At 34.2% G+C, this 22,087-nt stretch overlaps 1 protein-coding gene and 1 non-coding gene across 3 annotated transcripts; both read right to left on the bottom strand.

Annotated features, from left to right (window-relative positions):
• Nucleotides 1-6,521: 6,521 nt before the first annotated feature.
• Nucleotides 6,522-13,220, bottom strand: LOC140886083 (alpha-galactosidase 3). Of its 2 annotated transcripts, none has more exons than XM_073292585.1 (15): nt 12,918-13,220; nt 12,398-12,456; nt 11,987-12,043; nt 11,880-11,914; nt 11,461-11,564; nt 11,247-11,319; nt 10,359-10,417; nt 10,226-10,291; nt 10,019-10,102; nt 9,243-9,307; nt 9,071-9,153; nt 8,647-8,737; nt 8,424-8,482; nt 7,281-7,421; nt 6,522-6,930 (listed from the first exon to the last, which is right to left on the bottom strand). In XM_073292585.1, the coding sequence occupies exons 1-15, from the start codon at nt 13,127-13,129 to the stop codon at nt 6,823-6,825; spliced, it is 1,296 nt and encodes a 431-aa protein (XP_073148686.1). In that variant the 5' UTR covers nt 13,130-13,220; the 3' UTR covers nt 6,522-6,822. The 2 variants fall into 2 exon arrangements, with proteins under 2 accessions (XP_073148686.1, XP_073148687.1); XM_073292586.1 differs by having other exon boundaries at nt 12,398-12,475; nt 12,918-13,078.
• An 8,382-nt stretch (nt 13,221-21,602) lies between these two features.
• On the bottom strand, nt 21,603-21,708 carry LOC140893957 (small nucleolar RNA R71). Its single transcript, XR_012153515.1, has one exon. It is a non-coding gene; the product is annotated as a small nucleolar RNA R71 (small nucleolar RNA).
• Nucleotides 21,709-22,087: the final 379 nt, after the last annotated feature.

The following is a 22,087-nucleotide window of genomic DNA, read 5'->3' as shown; positions in this document are numbered from 1 at the left end:
TCATCATCCTCAAAAGGGCGCAAGAGAAACTGGTTTTGTTCGTCACTGATCTTTGGAGAATTCCGGATATTGAGATTTTGTTCAGTACCTCCACTTGTAAATAAATCCTGAAAATAATTTCGAATAAGCTCGCTGAGTCCATCTCCCCAAGAACAGAGTTTGCCAATGTCATCTTTGAGCTGCAAAATGGTATTCTTGCGACGACGGGACGATGCATAACTATGAAAGAGCTTAATATTAGCATCTCCCCCTTGAATCCAGAAAATTTTTGCACGTTGTTTCCAAAATGCTTCCTCTTGAGCCAAAAAAGATTCTAACTTATGTTTTAATTCGGCTATTTGATGATCAACACTGGTAGTACGCATCCTCTTTAAATTTCGAATTTGTTCTCGGCACTGATGAATTAAAGACTTAAAACGGAGCCTCACCTTATCCCCCCATACCTGCAACTCATTCCCACACTCAAGAATGCGACGAAGAATATCCATCCCTACATATTTGTCCCATCCTTGTCTAACAACATCACGGCATTCAGGTTCAAAAGTCCAAGAATTTTCAAAACGAAACCTTTTGCTGCGAGAAGAAACGACAGCAGTGATATTTAAGAAAATGGCACTGTGATCAGAACTGACCACCTCCAAGTTTCGAACTTCAGCGTTACTAAAAAGGTTAATCCAAGAGGAATTGGCCAAAGCACGATCTAACCTTTCTTCCACAAAATTCTGTCTTCCTCTACTTTTTTCCCAGGTAAACAAATGCCCCTTCATTCCTAAGTCATGTAATCCACAATCCTCCACTGCTTCACGAAAACCATTAATAAGTGAAGTGGGATGAGAAAATCTCCCTCGTTTCTCTGATTGTGATAAAATATCATTAAAATCACCAAGACAACACCAAGGAAGAGATGATCGTCTGGAGAGTGTACGCAAAACATTCCATGACAATTGTCTGCGATTTCTTTTCGGGTAACCGTAATAGCAGGTCAAAAGCCATTCTTCCATTTCGGGGATCGTTACTGCAACATCTATGAAATTTGAGGAAAAAGCCAGTAACCTCGCCATAGAATTTTCTTTCCACAATAACGCAAGACCACCCCCGTTGTTCTGAGCAGGAACCATAAAGAGGCCTTCAAAATCAATTTTAGATTTCACACAACTCTATGCTTATCTATTTTGACTTCCATTAAAAACACAAAAGTGGGCTTGACTTTGGACACAAGGTCCAATAACTCTTGAGTTGTTCGTGGGTTTCCCAACCCACGACAGTTCCAGCTTAGGGTAGTCATAATACCCAACGGGCCTGGACTCCAAGGCCCGCTTTGAAAGAGATTTTTTGGTCTTGAAGCATCAAAATTTCTGACGGGCTCTTACTATTATTATTATTTCTACAAAAATTAAATATGTTTAAACCATTGTTCTCAAATTATATTGGATTAAGAATTACCACTACTATTGTTTGAAATTTATCATTATCTGTGCTTTATTTGAATGTAGTATCGTGGTTTGAGTATTGGTCAAATTTTTTATTTTTATGTTAATTTCTTTTATTGTTTTCTCCTAGATGAAAAAATGTATTTTCTGATTTTTAAACTAAACATGTATTGTTATAATATATATGTTTTTTTTCAAAACTATACATGTATTTTGAAAATTTATTATTTCGGGATAAAAAAAAAGAACCTACAGAAATGAATTTTTAGGCATGAAAAAAGACCCAACAGGTTTCTTTTTTTGGACAAACAATATTTCTTTTATTTTCTTCATCTTTTGAATTGGAATAATAGACTAAAAAATTGACATGATTCAACTTCAGACTTTTTTAAATGTAGCGGATAACAGCGGGGCTCGAGAATTGATGTTTATTTGAATCATAAGAGCTAGCAATCGTCGAATTTACATGACTACCCTCCATTACTACATGATTAATGTGGTTTTTTTAATTATTTATTTATTTAACTAATCAATTAACTAATTTACATAGCTACCCTCCATTACTACATAATTAATGTTTTTTTAAATTATTTATTTATGAGACATTTCAATTAGCTAATTTATTTTTTTAAAAAAAGTATATCATACACTCTTTCAAATAAAAAACTAAAATTTTGTGCATCTAGTCTTTATTGTTTGCTATTTTTCTTATTTGATTTAATTTTTCTATTATATATATCAAATTAATATCTAATCTGATACTCAAATTCTAATTTATCTATTTCTATACTCTCTATAGTTGTATATATATGTGTGTGTGTGTGAGTTTGTTTTGTTAGTAGTCTTAATTATCCTTGTCTTGGTTGTCATTTTATTTAAATGGTGAAAAGTCAAAGGAGTATTAAGTCATTTCTAAAAAATTTAATAAAGCTAATTTAATTTTTCATTGTCGCATTCACTATGGTCTTACTATTACTATTATTTCTAAAAAAATTAAACATGTTTAAACCATTGTTATCAAATTATATTGGATTAATATAATAACCACTACTATTGTTTAAAATTTGTCATTATATGTGCTTTAATTGAATGTAGTGTCATGGTTTGTGTATTAGTCAAATTTTTTATTTTTATGTTAATTTCTTTTATTGTTTTCTCCTAAATGGAAAAAATATATTTTTTGATTTTTAAACTATACATGTATTGTTATAATATATATGTTTTTTTAAAACTATACATGTATTTTGTGTGTGTATATATTCTTAATTAGTTATTGAATTATGCAAATCTATATACATCTTTTGTCTTTTATTTACAATTTTACCGTTTAAATCTAAACGATAACTTTTTATTAACTTTAAAAATATTATTATGTGCATCTGATGATTATGATGTGCCACAGTAATTTTTTTACAAGAAGAAATACAATTATTTTATTGAAGTTTCCCAATTATTAATTACTTTGAATATTTTTGTCTCCTCTCAAATAATGTCTATCTACTTCTTTTTATTATAATAGTTTTTTAATCTATTAATTAACCGCCCTTGAATTTTCATTTGGATTCATCTATTTTTTTTTTATCAAGTACTTATATAAGGACAAACTATACATTTATTGTTATAATATATATGTTTTTTCAAAACTATACATAATACATGTATTTTGTGCGTATATATATATATTCTTAATTAATTATTGAATTATGTAAATGTATATGCATCTTTTGTCATTCATTTACTATTTTATATTGTAAATCTAAATGGTAACCTTTTACTAATTTTAGAAGTATTAACATGTGCATCTAATGATTATGATGTGCCACAGTTATTTTTGTTACAAGAAGAAATACCCTTATTTTGATGAAGTTTTTCAACTATAAATTATTTTGAATATGTTTTTTGTCGATCTCCCCTCAAATAATGTCTATCTACTTTTTTTTTATCATAATAGTTTTTTAATCTATTAATTTATTAACCGTTCTTGAACAAATAATTTTGAAATTATTATGTACATTTATTTTAATTACTTAATTTTTTCAAGCGTTTTTGATTCAAATAGGAAATTCAGACATTATCTATGTTATATAATTAAAATAAAACAAAGAGTTTTAGACTGAAGTGGTACATTATATTTAAAAACAAAAATGTTTATCCTACATATTTCTTATATAAGCATACATAATATTTTAGGGAAAAGTGTATTTTTCCTGTAAGTTGGGTTGTTTTGATTTTTTAATATTTTGGATTCCATCTTATAAGGTGATTTAATTAATTAATTAATTAATTTGCTCTTTTGTTATCCGAAACCACTAAATACGCTAAAGATGCTTATTTGATACTGATGCTCTCTTACGTGGCTAATTAATGTGATAAAAATAAAGCTTATATCACACATTTAAAAATTTACCTAAACAAAAATAGAAATTTGCAATTTGGGTCCGTTAATTTTGTTACTTTGTGATTTTGATCCTCCATGTTCTCACATTTCAGTTTTAGTCTGCATGTTTCGATTTTTTCTATTTTAGTCAATTTTTGTTGAAAACGTTGATGTGACACAGTAACGTCAGCTCTACATCAGCGCTATATTGGTGACATCAGCGTTACATTCGAAAAAAATGACTAAATTTGCCAAAAAAAACAAAAAATAAAAAAGATAACGGGTTACAACTGAAATATTGAAATATAAAAGACCGAAATCACAAAGTGACAAACTTAAGGGATCAAAAATGCAATTTTTCCCTCCTATGTTTTGAGGGTCATTTTACTTTATTTTTCTCATTTTTTTTACCTAGATGAATTTTAATGCGTGTAATCGAAACTGTATTCTCAACACAGGTGCTATGCAGGAAACCACCGTCCACCGGTTTCAACCATATTCTATAGAAACTAGAAGTTATTGTATAAAAAATAAACTTTGACAAGTCACATAACTGAAAGCCAAAATAGACTAACTTACAAAACTAAAATTGTAAATTTTTCGTATTTTCAATTTTTGAGTTTATCTCTCTTATGTTTATAACGAAAGATTTTATTTATTTTTTAAAATAAAAACATTTTTATAAATATGTATATTTATAGTTTTGAACTTGAATTATCTATTAAATCATATATTTATGGTTAATCTAACATTTTATTTAATGTTTGTCTTAAAATAATTAAAATTATAGTAAAAATTGAAAACGTTTTTTCACGCTTAAACTCGTTCTAAACTCGCTTAAACTTGAAAAGCTTGAAGCTTGACCTCCACGCTTTAACGCGCTTCACGCTTTTTGAACCTTGTCCACGGGTGTAGCCAGAAAAAATATTTACCCTGGGCTGATTGATCCGGTAAAAAAATTAATGATGTAAAATAAATATTTTAAATTAAAAAAAACACAAACTACTTGAGACATAATGTTTCAAGTGAGCTGACTCTGAAAAAATCTAGGAGCTGATTGATCCGGTAAAAAAATTAATGATGTAAAATAAATCTTTTAATTTTAAAAAAAAATAAACTACTTGAGACATAATGTTTCAAGTGAGATGACTCTAAAAAAATCTAAGGGGTGTAAAAAATAACATGTTCGCATAAATAATATATAAAAAAATTTCTTAAATATATATTTTATAATATACACATAAGAAAAAATATGATGTTTAAAGTAAGAACGCAAGAAAAAAATTTAGACATGAACCACTAAAAAAATACTTCATTTATGATAAAAAGAATTGATTAAAATTTTACCAGTGAATCACTTGAAAACACACATTATTTACATTTTTCAATGAAAAAAATGTAAAAATTGTATAGAAAATTTTAGAAACTAAATGAAATAATTTTAAAAAATATCAGAAATTTACTTCACAATTAGTTCTAAAAACCCACAAGTGCACACATCAATGAAATCAAGTAAATATAATTTAAATAAACACAAAAATCTAGATAAAAATTGAAATTTTAGAACAAACGAGAAGAAATCTGAATTGGAAAATGATGTCAAGAAGTGAATGCGCTTCTCATCATTTACTTTCATTTTCTTTCAAAAATATTTTTATGTATCAAAGTCCACAAATATATTTCAAAAAACAAGCTGGACCAAATCTGTATAAATATATTTAAGAAAATGAGTTGGAACAAATCTTGGACTAAATAAAAATTTAATCTGGACTGAGATCATTTTTTAGCCTAAAAGTTCACACACACACACACACACACACATATATATATATATATATACTAATTAGAAAAAGAAAAAAAATTAGACCGAGTTAGACCCCACCCCAATCTTTGGCAGGGATGTCAATTCGAGTAGGTCAGGTGAGTTCGGGTCAGGTTGAAGAAAATATTTTTTTAAAATTTCCCAACCCGAACCCGACTAACCCGATCAACCCGAACTAACCCGATTTATATTTAAATTTTTTTAAAAAAATAATTAAATTAAAATTTAAAAAACACAATAATAATATATTTAATTTAAACACATAATATCAAAATTTAATCTTATATATAATTTAAATTTGAAAGTCATAGTTGTAAAAAATTTAAATTATACTTACTACAAAAAATAAAAAATTATTTTAAAACATCAAAATTGTACAAAATAAACATTAAATGACAAAAACCTATAATATCAATATACAATAAAAAAATTTCAATCATACAACACATAAAAATGTAGCAAAAATTTCTTAATTCAATATAAAAATAAAAAAAAATTCGGGTCACATCGGGTCAACCCGAGTTGACCCGAACCCAACCCAAACCCGATTAATTTTTTCGGGTTAGCTTTCGGGTTAACCCGATTCAAACCAAACCCAAAAAACCCCAACCCAAACCCGATATTTTTCGGGTCAACTCATGTCGGGTTGATGAGTTGGGTTTAATTTTCACCCCTAGTCTTTGGGGTGGCTCCGTCCAAGATAGTACCTATAATGAACATTATCATTTTTCAGTTTTTGATTTTATATCTATTTGTTTAGTTTGAAAACAATGTTTATGATTATTGTCAATTAAATATATGTAATATTTATTAGATATTAATAAACATATATATAATTCTAGGTTCATCACGTGCATCTGCGATGCACGTGCACCTTTCTAGTAAAGTAAAATGCAACAATGGATTGTAATTATATTCCTCCGATCCTCAAGTTATCAATTAAATTTACACAAATCTGAAGAGTCACTCATCAAGAATGCATGAATTTGCACCCAAGACAATGCTTAAACAAAGCACAGCCAAACATTATTTATACACGAAAATCACACACAAATCATACCTAGAGATTGATTCGAAGCACTTACCACATTGATTCTCCACATACCCATTTTTTCATTTTTAAAAAGCTCGAAGAGGACACCAATGACAATTGAAAATGGTGGCCGGATTTAAAACTCAATTTCGCTGGCGAGTTAGCTTGCAGAGTGCATCTCAATTGATGGAGCAAAGACGTACATTTCACAAGAGTGGCCATCAACTCGAGCACTGAACAAGGCCTTGTTTTGTGAAACGTACTCGTGCTGCATTAGATAAAATAAGAATATCAAAGGGAATTTTTTGCAAAATGAGAGCACAACAAGAAGCCATTACCTCTAAGAGCAACAATAAGAATATCAAAGGGGATATTGAGATTATAACACATCATTCTCACTCACATAAAAAATGGCCACTCAGATAATTGGTTTATACCATTCTTTTGACAGACCATCCACCATTATACCAAAAGTTATAGCTGATGATAATGGAGCGACTCATTTCTTAAGACTACAAACAGCGGCCCAAAATGCCATGTTTGTTTAGCGAGATGCATCAAAAACAGTGAAATAGAACAATGTAGATCATCATTGGGTAATATTAAATTCCTAAATACCTTCCACAAATCTTTGATAGAGACACTGATAGAAGATTGAAGTCCAAGTTTGTTCCATTTAGCAGTGATTGTAGCAGATTTTGAACATCGATTCCATAGAACAACAGCCAACCGTTGGTCAGAAAGTGGACCGGCCCAAATCTGGATAACAAAAATGATTGCCATAGTATCAAAATCAAAGCAACAAAAATGTAATATGAAAAAAAATACTAAAACTATTTTTGGTTTTTGATAACCCCACGAGTGCACCGATCACAATGCTTGAGCCCAATGGAGGCCCAACTAAGGTTCGAGTCTCATTCTAAGGGGTAGGGTTGGCCCATAGAGGTAATTGTTGAAGAAGAAGCACGAATGGCTCCCGAGGTGTGAGGAAGAGTTCCATCAAGTTGGACCCTAGCCACGGGGGTCCCTAAGATGAGCTAAAAGCTTATGACAATATAGAATAGAGAGCTGAAATTGGATGTGGGGAGTGTAGAGGAAAGAAGTGAAGGAGTGGGCGAGCCTAGGGTAGGTAAGCTCAGCTTCGTGTCTTGGGTTGTCACAGGAGGGCAAGCCCTAGCGTGTGAACTACACGCTCATGGTTCTCTACGGAGTGTTGGTGGTCCCCTACCTACCTTGCCTCCTATAAATACGGTTTTGCTCACATCATTTGCGATTCATTCACTTACATTTCGAGGGGCGTCCAAGCTCCTCTTTTTCTTATTCGTTCATGTCTCTGACTTAAGCATCGGAAGGGTTACGTCCAGACACCCTTCTGGCCCCCTCTAACACTCTTTTGGTTTCAGGTTCACCTACGGACATGAAGCCTTGAGTTTAGGCTGGACCCGGATCTTGGATACGAACCATCAAATTTTAGTATCGGTTTTAATTACATGACTGGAACATGAAAGCTTTCGTTCTTCTTTAAAACTTTCGAAACAGATGTCCAAGAAATTAGAAGTCAGATGCCTCCAAACGGGACAATTCAGCTCGCTTTCTGTTCCAACGGTATCTAATTTTGAAGTTTATACGCAAAAGTTATAAAATTCCAGAGACTTTGACAAGGACATGCAAGGGGCTAAATCATCAACTTTTCTTAGCTGGTAAATGAAGTTGGAAAATGAGAAACGAAAAACAAGTAAAAGAAGACCAGGAATGCCGTACTTGATAACAACCATCAGGTCCATAAGAATAAACTTTCCTTCCTTGAACCCCTAGTGGATCTGTAATAAGAATAAAATTTCAGTTGTTATGCAACAAGAAGCAAGTTGCGATGCTTTAGCAAATAAATACACGAGTCAGTACGAATAAAAACTGCAGAACTGCCAACATAAAGCTTTCCGTCTTAGAGAGGACAGAAGCAAAGAGATGTATTTTAGATTTTTACCTTGGTTTACAGCAATAACCTCCTCGTTACTAAGAATTTCAAATGCCTCTGTAGTAATGTTTCTGACATCACAACCAATTAAAAGTGGGGCCTGCAGAATCAACTTTACATTAGTTTGTGACAGATGGAAAAGTCAACATCATTTCATATTGCTAGCAACAAGAATACATTTCGGATGACCGTTTCATAGAAAGGAGAGATCCACGCATTTAATCTGGAGGAAAACCGTGGAGATATGCAAGGAGCATAAAAGTATTGTTTGGAATTTTGGAGGAACAAAGAATCCATGAAACTTTCAAATTAGCCAAGAAAATGCAGTTATGGTGATCTCAACCAAGAGCTGCATAAATCTTTAAGGATTCCCTTGGCCCTTAACATGAAGGAGCTAAATAGAAAAGAAACCTTGAAGTGTTATAAAGAGAACCTTCATCAAAGCCCAAATGCTGAAATGTGCTCGGTACTCACTGTAAGTCATGCCACCATTACCAACTTCTAACATATCTGGGTCTGAACAAATCGTCAAATGAGAAGTCACAAAAAGAATCAGTAAATTTAGTTCCCAGCTGGATCAACATAACAAAGATTTGAAATGTTACCATTCCATCCTCCAGGCCCTGCATATGCTGCCCACTTGTCATTGAGATCAGCAATTGTTGTCATGCTAATGAGAAACACAACAAAAGTTCATTAGTGCAGCAGCTTTCTCAAATATCAATGTAGCTGTTTGGTACATATGTATTTACATATTCCACCCGCCTGCCCCCCCCCCCCCCCCCTCCTCCCCCCCTCCTCCTCCTTCCATGCCACTCCACACCGCATAAACTTCTTTGCACGATACATGGGATTAATAGAGATCTACGGTAAGATTATAGGTCATATATTAATACAGTACTGGCTGCAGCATTTGTATCTGTTATTTCATTAATGGGCTTTATCCTCAGGTTTTAAGGTAATGAACTTTTGAAGTTATCTTATTTGAATGTGAGAACTGAGAACGATACATTTTAGGAATGGTCGTACTTGATAGGTTTGAGGGAGATGTTGAGGGAGATGAACTTTCAACAAGATATGTTTTAAGGTGTAAATAAAAAGTTCTGTCTTAGAAGTCAGATGCCTCCAAACGGGACAATTCAGCTCGCTTTCTGTTCCAACGGTATCTAATTTTGAAGTTTATACGCAAAAGTTAAAAAATTCCAGAGACTTTGACAAGGACATGAAAGGGGCTAAATCATCAACTTTTCTTAGCTGGTAAATGAAGTTGGAAAATGAGAAACGAAAAACAAGTAAAAGAAGACCAGGAATGCCGTACTTGATAAAACAGGCACATCTGATATTCGACCACGACCAAAGCTAAGGGTTATATTTTCAATACCTTGCCCATGAATCATTGATGTCATCTGTTGTCCTCCAACTGTTTCCAACATTGCCTGCCCACAAGGCAGGGTCATCCACTCCCCTGTATAATTTTAAAAACCAAAACATGATTTTGAGATTCTAGATAACGTTTATATTCTAAAAATAGGTGGGGGATAAACAAGGTCCGTGTATTAAATCGGAAACTGAAGGTGATCGAGGATACCATTCACAAAGTGAATAGAATATTGCACGTCCAGTTGCATTCAGGGCATCACGCATTGGCGGATACCTGAAAGTGTTAAATGATTAGAACAGGATATGAATGGCAAAACAGAAAACCAAATTTGGATGCTTACCTTTTTTTTGGTTCAATGCCTAGATTGAAACAATTGTCATACTTCAAGTAATCAACACCCTGAATGCAATGAAAATGAGGCATCTATAAGCCATGGAATAAGCACGTATAGTCGATACCAAAGAAAAGCAAGGACGCCAATATTAAAGTTATCGGGTTAATTACATGTATCTCCCCTGAAGCTTGCAATAATTACAAAAACATCCAGCTAACTTTGGAAACTACATATACCTTATCTGCGGTTTTTAATAATCTTACATTTGCACCCACTAATTTTAAAAATTACATAGACCTACCTCCCTTGGGTATATGACCATCTTACATTTACACCTTAAATATGAGGGGACATTTAGTATGCACCTAAATCTTAGGGGATATGCATCTAACTTTTAAATTTAGTGGGTGCAAAAGTAAGATTGATACAAACTTGAGGGGAGGTGGATATGCATGTAATTTTTAAAAATTTAGTGCTTGCAAATGTAAGATTGATTCAAACATGAGTGGAGGTGTGTGATTAACCCAAAATTATAAACCAAGAGATAAAATTATATATAATTATTTTCAATCAGCTAAAGAAAAAAATAAAATGTTTCTTGACATAAAATAAGTTTTAGCTAATTTAATAAAGATAACGATTATAGTTCCAAAAACCCTACAAGGTCCACGAACTTGAAGTGTTGACTGGGTAGTTTTTTTTTAATTTGGGGACATAACGAGTTTATTGCAAAATAAACCACAAGTAATCACAGGAAATCACATTCTCTTAAAAAACATAGCGTATTTTAATAATGATAACACAACGATAAATCGTGAGAAAGAAGAGATTTAAAAAAAGAAAAACAAAACAGGGAAAAAAAAAAGAAAGAAAGAAAAAGAAACATCAGCTCACCCAAGACGCAAAAAGTTTTGCATCATCGGATTCATGAAAAATGGATCCAGGTCGTACTTGACAAGTGAAAGCCCTGATGAAATTCAATTCAAGAATCACTGAGAAAAACCAAAGATACCAGAAACGCTTGTATTTATCACTTTATCTTGAATATGTATAATTTGTGTTTTCTTAATCGTGTTGTCCTGATCAGATGCTAAAGATTTTTTCCTACCCTGCATCTGAGTAGATACCCAGCTTCAGCCCCTTAGAATGCACATAATCAGCAAGAGCTTTAATTCCTGATGGAAATGTTTCAGGATCAGGAACAAGATGACCCTGCACAGTAAAACCAGATTTCAGTGTGATTGAGCTTAACGTGCTAACCATTTACAACAAGATTTATGGTTTTGAGATAAATATCAAACAGTTTTGGGATAATTTATCTCTGTCTTTCTTTTTTGGGCATAAAGATATATACACTTTCAACAACTTTTCACATGTAGAATCCGGAATACAGAAGACATCTATAAGACGAGCTTTGGTGCAGGGAAAAGAAGAGAAAAATGTTTCCTGCGGTATACTAAATCAATTGCATATATTTCCAGACTGGAAATCATCTTCAAAAAGATAGCAGCAGCGATACTCATTCACCTTGGAATCCCGTGACAGCACAGACCAGCAATCATCTGCATTTCATGATATTGAGCATCAAGAACATACCAATTCATGAAATAAATCAAGAGAGCTGTCATTTGTACCTATATTGACATAGATATATCCTAACTTCGCCAAACCAGTAGAAATAAGAGCATCAGCTGTGAACAAGCACAATGAAAAAGTCAAATCTTTCAGGAACCCCAGAGGACTGAACTATAAATAGGAAAATAAAAAAGAGCAGTTAAATTCCGAAAAAGAATAGGCAAATGTTAAAAATTCCCAGAATGGACGAACAATCCACCAATATAAGATAAATTTTAGCTTTCTTAAAACAAACAGCAGTCACTTTGCAATGCTCATTCATTCATTATAAAACACGAAGATCATTAAATTTTGAGTTCAAATTTCATAAACCATGCATATGTAAAAGATGATTTATAAGTGGCATTAAGAAACAAGGATCCTAAATTTCGCAATTTAGCAGATCAATTACAACAAAGCAATAGGAATACCTGTTTCTTTGATAACTTTTTCATTGATATCACATGCAAAGAAATTCCAGCTATTCCATCTGCCCCAAAAGATATAATCTAATATTCAAATCAACAATAAACGAAACATCAAACACTACACACAGCAGCAAAAACCTAAAACTCAAGCTAGTTCCGATCAAAGGGAAGTCTTACAACTCTCAACTGCAACTGAAACACATAAGCAGCAGCCAGCAAAAATCAATCATCCAAATTCACAAGTAAAAGTCTATACTACCCGAAATACCAATATTAAATTCAAACCCAGAAAAGAACATACATAAAAGATTTAAAAATTAACAACCCAAATGCAAAAAGAAAAGCCCAACCATACTACTTGTTTTACAAGTAAACACAACAATTTTCTTCCTTTTCAAGCCTTTCACCAAAAAGTGAAAAAAAAAAAAAAAACTCACAAACAATCAAAAGAATTAAATGAAAATAAAAATCCTACATACTTCAAAAAAAATAAGAAAAATATGTAAAGGGATGATCTTGATACCCCATCTGAGGAGTTTTCCCCAAGCCATTGCTCAGCTGAAATATTCCATATTTTGAAGTGTCAAAAATATTGCTGATGGGTTTTTCTTCACCATTCAAATAAGGGTGAAGAGGTCGCACTCCGGCATCTACTGCCAATGAAACAACATATACATATATAATTGGTGTAAGCGTAAATCTCCTTAGAAAATTGATCGTATCATCTCTCGCCATTGATGAACACGGTGGATTTCTTAGCTTTTTCCGTCTCTGTGTAATATTGTCGACAAGCAGACCATCGACTTTATCCTTTACCCGAGAAGCGAGAGTAATTTGATTATTCCCCTTCCACTATTTGTATTTTCACAAATACCCCTTTCATGCTTTTATATTGGAAATTTTGAAACGGTGTTTTATTATAATACCGGTGAGAGTTATATAATTCAATCGAGTAAACGTGAGCCCGTTTTTTTTAATCAAATATATATATATAAAAATAACTATACATGGTAATTGATATTTTATTCTTAAAATTTTTTTTACGGAATCTATAGGAGGAGATCCTCAATAGTATAAATGCAAAGCAATCATTAATGAGAAATACTTTAACTCTTTGATATGTATGAATTAATAGAGTAAGTGAACATTTGATTAATAGTCATGAATTCAATTCTTTAAAAAGGGTTGACTCCGAAAAGGACCCCATCCCACATGAGTCATGGATTCAATTTTTGTATCAATACTTTCTCGATGAGTTTGTCACACATTATTTGTTTAATATTATTTATATCACTAACGTGGTTTACATGTTACTCTGTCATCATGTATTTATTTAGTAAGTACTTAATGGTAATAGATGTGTGTTCCATCTTTCATGATCCACAACTCTCATGAAGATACATGGTCCAATAACATGGGTTGTTAAATTTCTGAAAGATGAGAACATCACCAATTATTGCGTTATACATTTAATTAAAAAAACTTAAACAAATTATTAATTATTTATATTATAATATATAAATATATCTATATACATATATACATGCATACATACATATTATACGAAATATGTATAATATATATGCCTATATTTATATATTATGTGTGTATATCAATGTTTTCATAACCAGATCGGTAATGTAACCGATAAATCTTTAAAAAACGGTCCAACCGTTCGGACGATTCAATCGAACGATCGAATCATAATATTATTATATTGTATAAATAATAATATAATATAGTAATTGATATATTTTAGAGGGAATATAGCCAAAATGGTCATGTAAGTTTGTTCATTTTGTTTTTTGTCTCGTAAGTATTCAATTTTGAATTTTGGTACTATAAGTTATCTTTTGGTTTTGTCTTTTTTCATGGAGTGTTGACGTGATATCGGAAAAATACTGATGTGGCAACTCAAAATTCTTACGTGACACTGAGAAATGATGATGTATTCGGTATCACGTCAATACTCAAAGGAAAAATAACTAAAACCTTAACATAATCTAAATTACAAGACAAAAACACAAAATTAGCAAATTTACGGGACCATTTTGACTATTATCCTTATTTTAAATTTTAAAATATTTTATAAGCAAATAAATCAAAATAAGCTCAAATATTATAAATATAATTTTAAAAGTTAAAAATCAAATAATCATATATATTATCAAAAATTTATAAATTATAAATATATGAAATAATTTTTTACGGGTTATGAGAAATAATTAATTTTTTTAAAAATAAAATGTAGTGACCAGCGCCGTAATCACCTACTAATCAGAACTTAAGCATGCAATTAATCAATAAAATAATCTTAATCAGAGTAACTGCGGAATCTTAAAATAAAATAATACCAGGTAGGAAAAACCTAGTGGTCAACCCTGATATCTAGCCTTGGTCACCACCTAACCTCCCTGTCCCCGGGAGAACTATCTGCAACTCCCCCATGGAATAGGGCATCCAGCCAACAAAAAATAACTGGAAGTGAGCCTAACATGCTTAGTACGAGAGTATGAATATACATTAATATATGCGCATGAATGCAAATGAACTGGGTACCAAGACACTCAGGTCAAGAAACAAGCTCATAGACCGGGCCCAGGGTATATAGCACGCTGCGCCGTCGCATCAGGAGGTGGCTCATATACCCAGTGGATAATGGTAACCTGATACTAGTACATGTGTCCAACCATAAAGGTGACCTAACACTAGACTTATGTATCCAACCATCGAAAAACTCGTAGGGTGAGCGCCCTATTACATGATACCTCTAAGGTAAAGGCTCAATATGCTTATGCATGCAACATACAGTCATGACATATTGTATATAAAGACATATAAAACATACAATCACATAATCCATGCAAACACATAATACATGCATACTCAATGTGGATATCTCGAATAATACTTCCGTACCTTACTAAGGCAGATCCTAGAAGCTTCCCCTCTAGGTCCAAGCCTACCATGCAGCACTACAACATAAATAACCATGCATTACCTAGCATGCCAAGCATCACCTACTAGTCTCTAAAAGCCTTAATTAAACTATAGCCTACTCCCTATTTATTATAGGGAACCAAAGCCATACCTTCGTCCGTCGTCAGTCCGCTGATGACGCATGCCCCAAAGCCTGGGCATAGCCTAGCTACGACCCCTGGACGCCTCGCCAGAGCTCCGCCGCCTGGCTGCTACTGCGGACACTGTCCGCTATAAAAATATACTATTTCCTACTCCAACTCTTAAAGAAAGAGACCCGAAGCCCTTAAAATAGAGCCATTACCGGGAGAGGAGAGGAAAAGTGACATTCAAAATGAGAGCCTCGGACCCCTTTTTATAGTCCTGGGTTCGGACGGTCCGAACTGGGTTCGGACGGTCAGAACCGGACATGATTTCCACGTGTAGAGTGCATTTTTGACACCTCAATCTGGCGGGAGTTCGGACGGCCCGAACTGGGTTCGGAGGCTCCGAACTGCCACTTGTCCGAGCCACTTAGACACCTGGACCCTGCGGAGTTCGGACGGTCCAAACTCGGGTTCGGAGGGCCCGAAGTGGTCCGTGAGCTCCGAACTGTTTTGGTCCTTCCGAAGTCATTTTTGGACCCCCGGGACCTACCCCACCATTTTCGGACGTTCCGAATATGATTTTCCACTTATTTTCACAAAATAAGGACTCCTTAAACATGTTTTGACACTTTTAAAATTATATGTCATTTTTTTAACATGTTTAAAATCACTTAATCTTGTAAAATGGAATCGGGCTACTACATTCTCCCCCTACTTAAGATATTTCGTCCTCGAGCAATCTTAAGTACTGAATGCAGTAAAATACTGAATAAACATCTTTTATTCAAACTTAAAATTTTACAAGATATGACTGAAAATACAACATTCTCAAAACAACTCTGGATAGTCCGTACTCATACGACTTTCAAGTTCCCCAGTGGCCTCCTCAGTGCCTCGGCACTGCCACTGAACTAGAACAAGAGAAATAGTTTTGTTGCATAACACCTTATCCTTATGACCTATGACACGCAAAGGTCTCTCTACATATGTCAAATCTGTATCCAACTGTACTTCAGACGACTGTAAGATATGAGACTCATCTGTCACATACCATCATAACAGTGAAACATGGAACACATCGTGAATACTTGACAAATACGGCGGTAACGCTAACCTGTAAGCCAGATCTCCAACACTTTCCAGATCTTAAATGGACCAATGTACCTAGGAGATAGCTTACCCTTGAGACCGAATCTCAAAATCCTGCGAAATGGTGAGACTTTCAGGAATACTTCCTCACCCATTTCAAACTGCAAAGGTCTGTGCTTGACATTCTCATAGCTAGACTGTCGATCCTGCGCAATCTTAATTCTCTTCTTGATTTTCCCAACAATATCAACAGTCTATTGGACTAACTCTGGTTCCTCTATCTGTCGCTCCCCCACTTCTTCCCAGAACAGTGGAGTACAACACCGTCGCCCATACAACACCTCAAACAGAGTCATCCCAATACTGCGATGGTAACCGTTGTTGTACGCGAACTCAATCATTGGCAACTGATCTTGCCATGCTGGATCAAAATCCATAGAACATGCTCGCAACATGTCTTCAAGAGTACGGATCGTGCGCTCTGACTGTCCGTCAGTCTCTGGGTGATATGTTGTATTAAGAGTAGTACCCATAGTGCGCTGAAGAATCCCCCAAAACCTGGAGGTAAACATTGGATCTCGATCACTGACTATGCTCACAGGCACTCCATGCAATCGAACAATCTCCTGGATGTACAACCGTGTCATCCTGTCAAAAATGTAGTCCCGATTATAAGGAATGAAATGTGCTGACTTGGTGAGTCGGTCCACCACAACCCAGATAGCATCACAATTTCTCGAGCTCACCGATAAATGGGTCACGAATTCCATCGTGATTAACTCCCATTTCTACTCAGGAATGGATAAACTGTGAAGCAATCTTCCAGGTCGTTGGTGTTCTGCCTTGACCTAATGATACACCAAATATCTAGAAACATACTGATACACGCTTTTCTTCATTCCTTTCCACCAGAAAGAATCTCGTATGCAAATCTTTGTACACCGAAAGAATTCTCATATTTTATTACTAATGCTTGTCATAACACATGTGACAATGTCGTTGTCCACAATTCTTGATTTCCTGAACCCCTCAGGTTCTCTTCTTGGAAATATCAATACAAATATTCTTATTGACTCAAAATTCGATCAGTGCAATATCTAGTACTAATATAATGACATCTATATCATAACTTGAGATAACATCTGAAAATGAGAATACTGATTATCCTGCCACGGATAACAATTCCTTGTTGAATTATGACTTACGCTATTAGATGAACAAAATTGTTTCATCATTCTTTGGCAAAGTCCTTAAATCAAAACAATCTAACTAACCCCTGATTCAATCTCATTGAATCAGACTTATAAATGACCTAACGCATCCAATAGACATCCCGGAAAATTTGTGATAACAATCCCGCTGGATCTGATAACCTTAGATCTCAGCTGCTATCATTTTTCCATGTCTAAACATTTGATGATATCCTGGATCTGATAACCTTAGATCTCAGCTGCTATCATTTTTCCATGTCTAAACATTTGATGATATCCTGTTAGTATTCATTAAAATTCAAACGCTTGCTAGATCAATTTCTGACACTGAATTCCCAGAATTACTGCAAATCATTCTCGAGAACTGAATATCTGAGTACTGTAATCATCTTATCAGTCTACCAAAAAGTGAACAATTCCAGTCGTTCTTTATGCAAAAGAATTTTTTAGCTCCCCCATCACGGGGTTATAACATCTGTACCTACCTCAGACAAATAGTTGCAAATAATCACTGGGCACAAAACTTGCACCAGTTTAACTAACCATTTCAAAACACACACATGAATACCTAAGTGCTCATCTTTCCACTATCCAAGTGAATTCTTATATTGTTGTATCCATGCTGTAACTTAACAGGCTCATGACATCTGTCATGGAATCTAGTATCTTCTCAAGGTTATCAAACTGACACCAAATTATACTTTAACGTAACTGTCACAATGATCATAGTTTACGTCTCTCAGTATAAGTCATCCCAGTGTCCTGATAAAACTCATCTTTTCTTGATAACCCTTCAATAAAATTCCAATTCTTACAGGGAAACTTACCTAAGTAAACTCATCACTTAGAATTTCCTATTCATCTTGTAATAAAAATCATGATCACTAATTATACCTCTGATAGAATCAGAAAATACTGGTAAAACCTCGTGGTTCTCCCCCAGTATCACATGCGAGAACTACCCGTTCAGAATATTCACTTGTTTAGGAATCCTTTCCAGGACTATTCTGTCCACGGAAACCAAAGTCTGTATCTCTGATGAGTCAGAAGATAACTCAAATCCCTTGGAACTAATCCAGTACCAAGTATAATTTCAGAAGACTCAAATAAATCTTGGATATTCTCCTGATAGTTATACCCATTGCTATGATTGTACATAAAACGAGACTGAGGTAAGTCTTCCTATAATGCCAAACTGGAACAAAAGAATCCTTCCAGAGTACACCGGCATAAGGTCGCACTTACTATACCATCTCAAAACCCGACAGTCAAGAGCACCCTGGCATAACTCATCCCTGAGTCTCTGATATTATGCAACATTCCTATCTAGACCAAAATCATTGGTCAAGGAAAATTCTCTGTAGAGACACAACTCAAATTCCGAGTCTGCAAGCATCTGATAATTAAATCCTGTTGAATATCAATTCAAATAATCTCCTGGATTATATCCTCAAATCACAAATCAAGATCAAAACTTATCTACTCAGAACAATTACTTGTCAAGAAAAAATCCAATCCAAGACTGTTTTGACAACGGAACATCTTTATCTCAAACAGACGATAACTAAACCTTGATACCACACCTGGTATCTGTCCTATCCAAAGTCATACTCTGTTGTGACTGTTGCCAAATTTCCAGACTGAGTAACCTTCCCTATATAGTCCCTGGAGCACCAAGGCCTCCAAACAATCTCTGAAGTATGGAAACTTCCAGAGGAAATTGATAAGTGCATTTTATGCACTTAATTTGCATATTATTTTACTTGGATTTTTTGATGTATCGAGTGGATTTTATGCGTATTTTTTGTTGTTTGTGTTAAATGCAAGGATTGGAAGAAAAGTATCGAGAAGAGACGGAAAGCCGAATTACGGGACAGCAAACTTCAGAAAATTACTCGGAATGTTACAGACCTCCAAATCCAATATCCACTGTTCCAAATGAAGATTAGGATAATTTAAAGTTGCTGTCAAAATTTCAGCTCGATCCGACGGCTAGAACTCCAGTTATGATTTTTACAAAAATGCTGCACAGATGGTGAAATGGAAGAACAAGTAGCGCCCCAGTGCCATATTCCTAGCGCTCCAGCTCCAGTAATTTCATGTCTTAAGCGCCCCAGCGCCTTCTTTTGAGCACTCCAGTGCTAGACGTCCGTCATTGAAAAATAAAATACAAAACTTGAGTGCCCCAACGCAGAATAATTAGCGCTCCAGCGCTGCGCAGTCTCCAAAAATATGGAAAGTCTTTAATCGAGTTTTAAAAGGGATTTTATGAATTATTCTGGAGAGACGAGGGTTTAGAGAGGATTCAGAGCATAGAGATGGCTATTGAGAGTTTTGAAGTGCACAAGAGCTAAAGAACTCTGTACGAAGACGGAAGACGGCGACATCCGGCGATAGAAAAGCTTAATTTTACTTCGTTATAGTTTTCTTTTAAACTCTATTTTTCTAGTTTGATGGATTGTTTGAAGAACATGTTTTGTTTGATCTTTGAATTTATTATGAACTAATTTCTTAGTCTAGAGGTAGACGTAGCTTGACTGAAAACTATGATTGAGATATTTTGATTTATATATTTAAATTTCTTCGCACATTTTATTTGCGTTTTCCTGATTTTAATGCTTTCAATTTACTGGCCATAGATTGAATGATATTTTATTTAGAATCTATCACTCGAGAGAGGAGATTTTGAATACGACATAGGAAAATACATCTTTGGTGTTTATATTATTCGAGAGGCATATAACTCCATAGAAGTCTTTAGAAGAATTCTCGTGTCATTTACCGGATTTAATAGTTGAACTTAGATAGAGATATTGAGTTTGCTATTGAATACGAATTTTTGCTTGACACTCGAGAGAGGTAGTAGAAAATAATAGGGATTCTTGGATAATAAACTAGAAGAATTGATAATTAAACGATCATTAGAAATAAATTATGGTGGACAGTCAAGTTAAGTCGAACCTCTAGCATTCATCGCATATTGAACTTTCATCTCGTGAATTTGTGGTTATTTAATTTTATTTCTTGCAAATTTTAGTTTTATAAAAATCAAACCAATTTCGTAGCTCTACATAGGATTAGGATTTTATTAGTTACAAATATTTGATATAATATCATTTATTCATTCTCCATGGGATTGACTTGGACTTAATTCCTATATTATAACTTGACATCGTGCGCTTGCAAGCAAAAAACACGCAACAAGTTTTTGGCGTCGTTGCCGGGGATTGAATTTTATTTGATTTATATTAAATTGTGCTAATTAGTCTTCATTTTGATTTATATCATTTTATTTTATTTTGTTGGTTCTAATTTAAAAAATTTTTCTGTCTATGTAGTTTATGCGAAAAATTCAAAGTTTCGACTCACTGCTCTTTGATCCGAAAATCGAGAAAACTGCTAAAGCTTTGAGAAAAGCTAGAAGAGAAGAGTTGCAACAAATGACTGAAGAAAGGGAAATAGCTGTCAATAATGCTCCGGTGCCTATCAGAGATCACTTTCGACCGGTGATCAATAATCATTATTCTGGGATAGCTCGGCAGAACATCACGGCAAATAATTTTGAGTTGAAGCCAGCTCTGATTAATATGGTGCAGCAGAATCAGTTCAGGGGTGCAGCTACTGAAGATCCGAACTTGCATCTGCGCACTTTTATGGAGATTGCTGACACAGTGAAAATTCATGGTGTTACTGAAGACACCATCAAACTACGATTGTTCCCGTTCTCTCTTAGGGACAATGCTCGTAGTTGGTTGCAGTCATTATCTCTTGGGAGCATCACTACATGGAAAGACATGTCATCTAAATTTCTGGCTAAGTACTTTCCACCTGCCAAGTCTGCCCAGCTGAAAATTGAGATCACAACTTTCAAACAGCAAGATCATGAGTTATTGTATGAAGCTTGGGAGCGTTACAAGGAATTGCTTAGGAAGTGTTCGAACCATAATTTTCCAGATTGAAAACAGATCGAATTATTCTACAATGGTTTGAATGGGCCAACTCGTATTTCTGTGGATGTTGCTGGTGGTGGTTCGATATTCTCTAAATTTCCTATGGATGCATATGAAATGCTTGAACAGATAACTATTAACAGTTATCAGTGGCCAAGTGAGAGATCTGCGATAAGGAAGCCTGCTGGAATTCATGAGGTTGATGCGTTCACTGCTTTGACTGCTCAGATGACTACTATTTCTACACAATTGGCTGCATTGACCAAAGACAATCAAGTTTCTATTAAGACAGCATCGCTGGCGACTACCGTAAATTTTGCTGATAGATTTGAGAGTGTGGAGCAAGCTCAATATGTGAACAATAGAAATTACAACAAC

This window comes from Henckelia pumila, chromosome 3 (genome assembly GCF_033568475.1).
Source record: "Henckelia pumila isolate YLH828 chromosome 3, ASM3356847v2, whole genome shotgun sequence".
NCBI lineage: Eukaryota > Viridiplantae > Streptophyta > Magnoliopsida > Lamiales > Gesneriaceae > Henckelia > Henckelia pumila.
The sequence above is the reverse complement of the archived record's forward strand: the minus strand, read 5'-3'. Positions and strand labels throughout refer to the sequence as shown.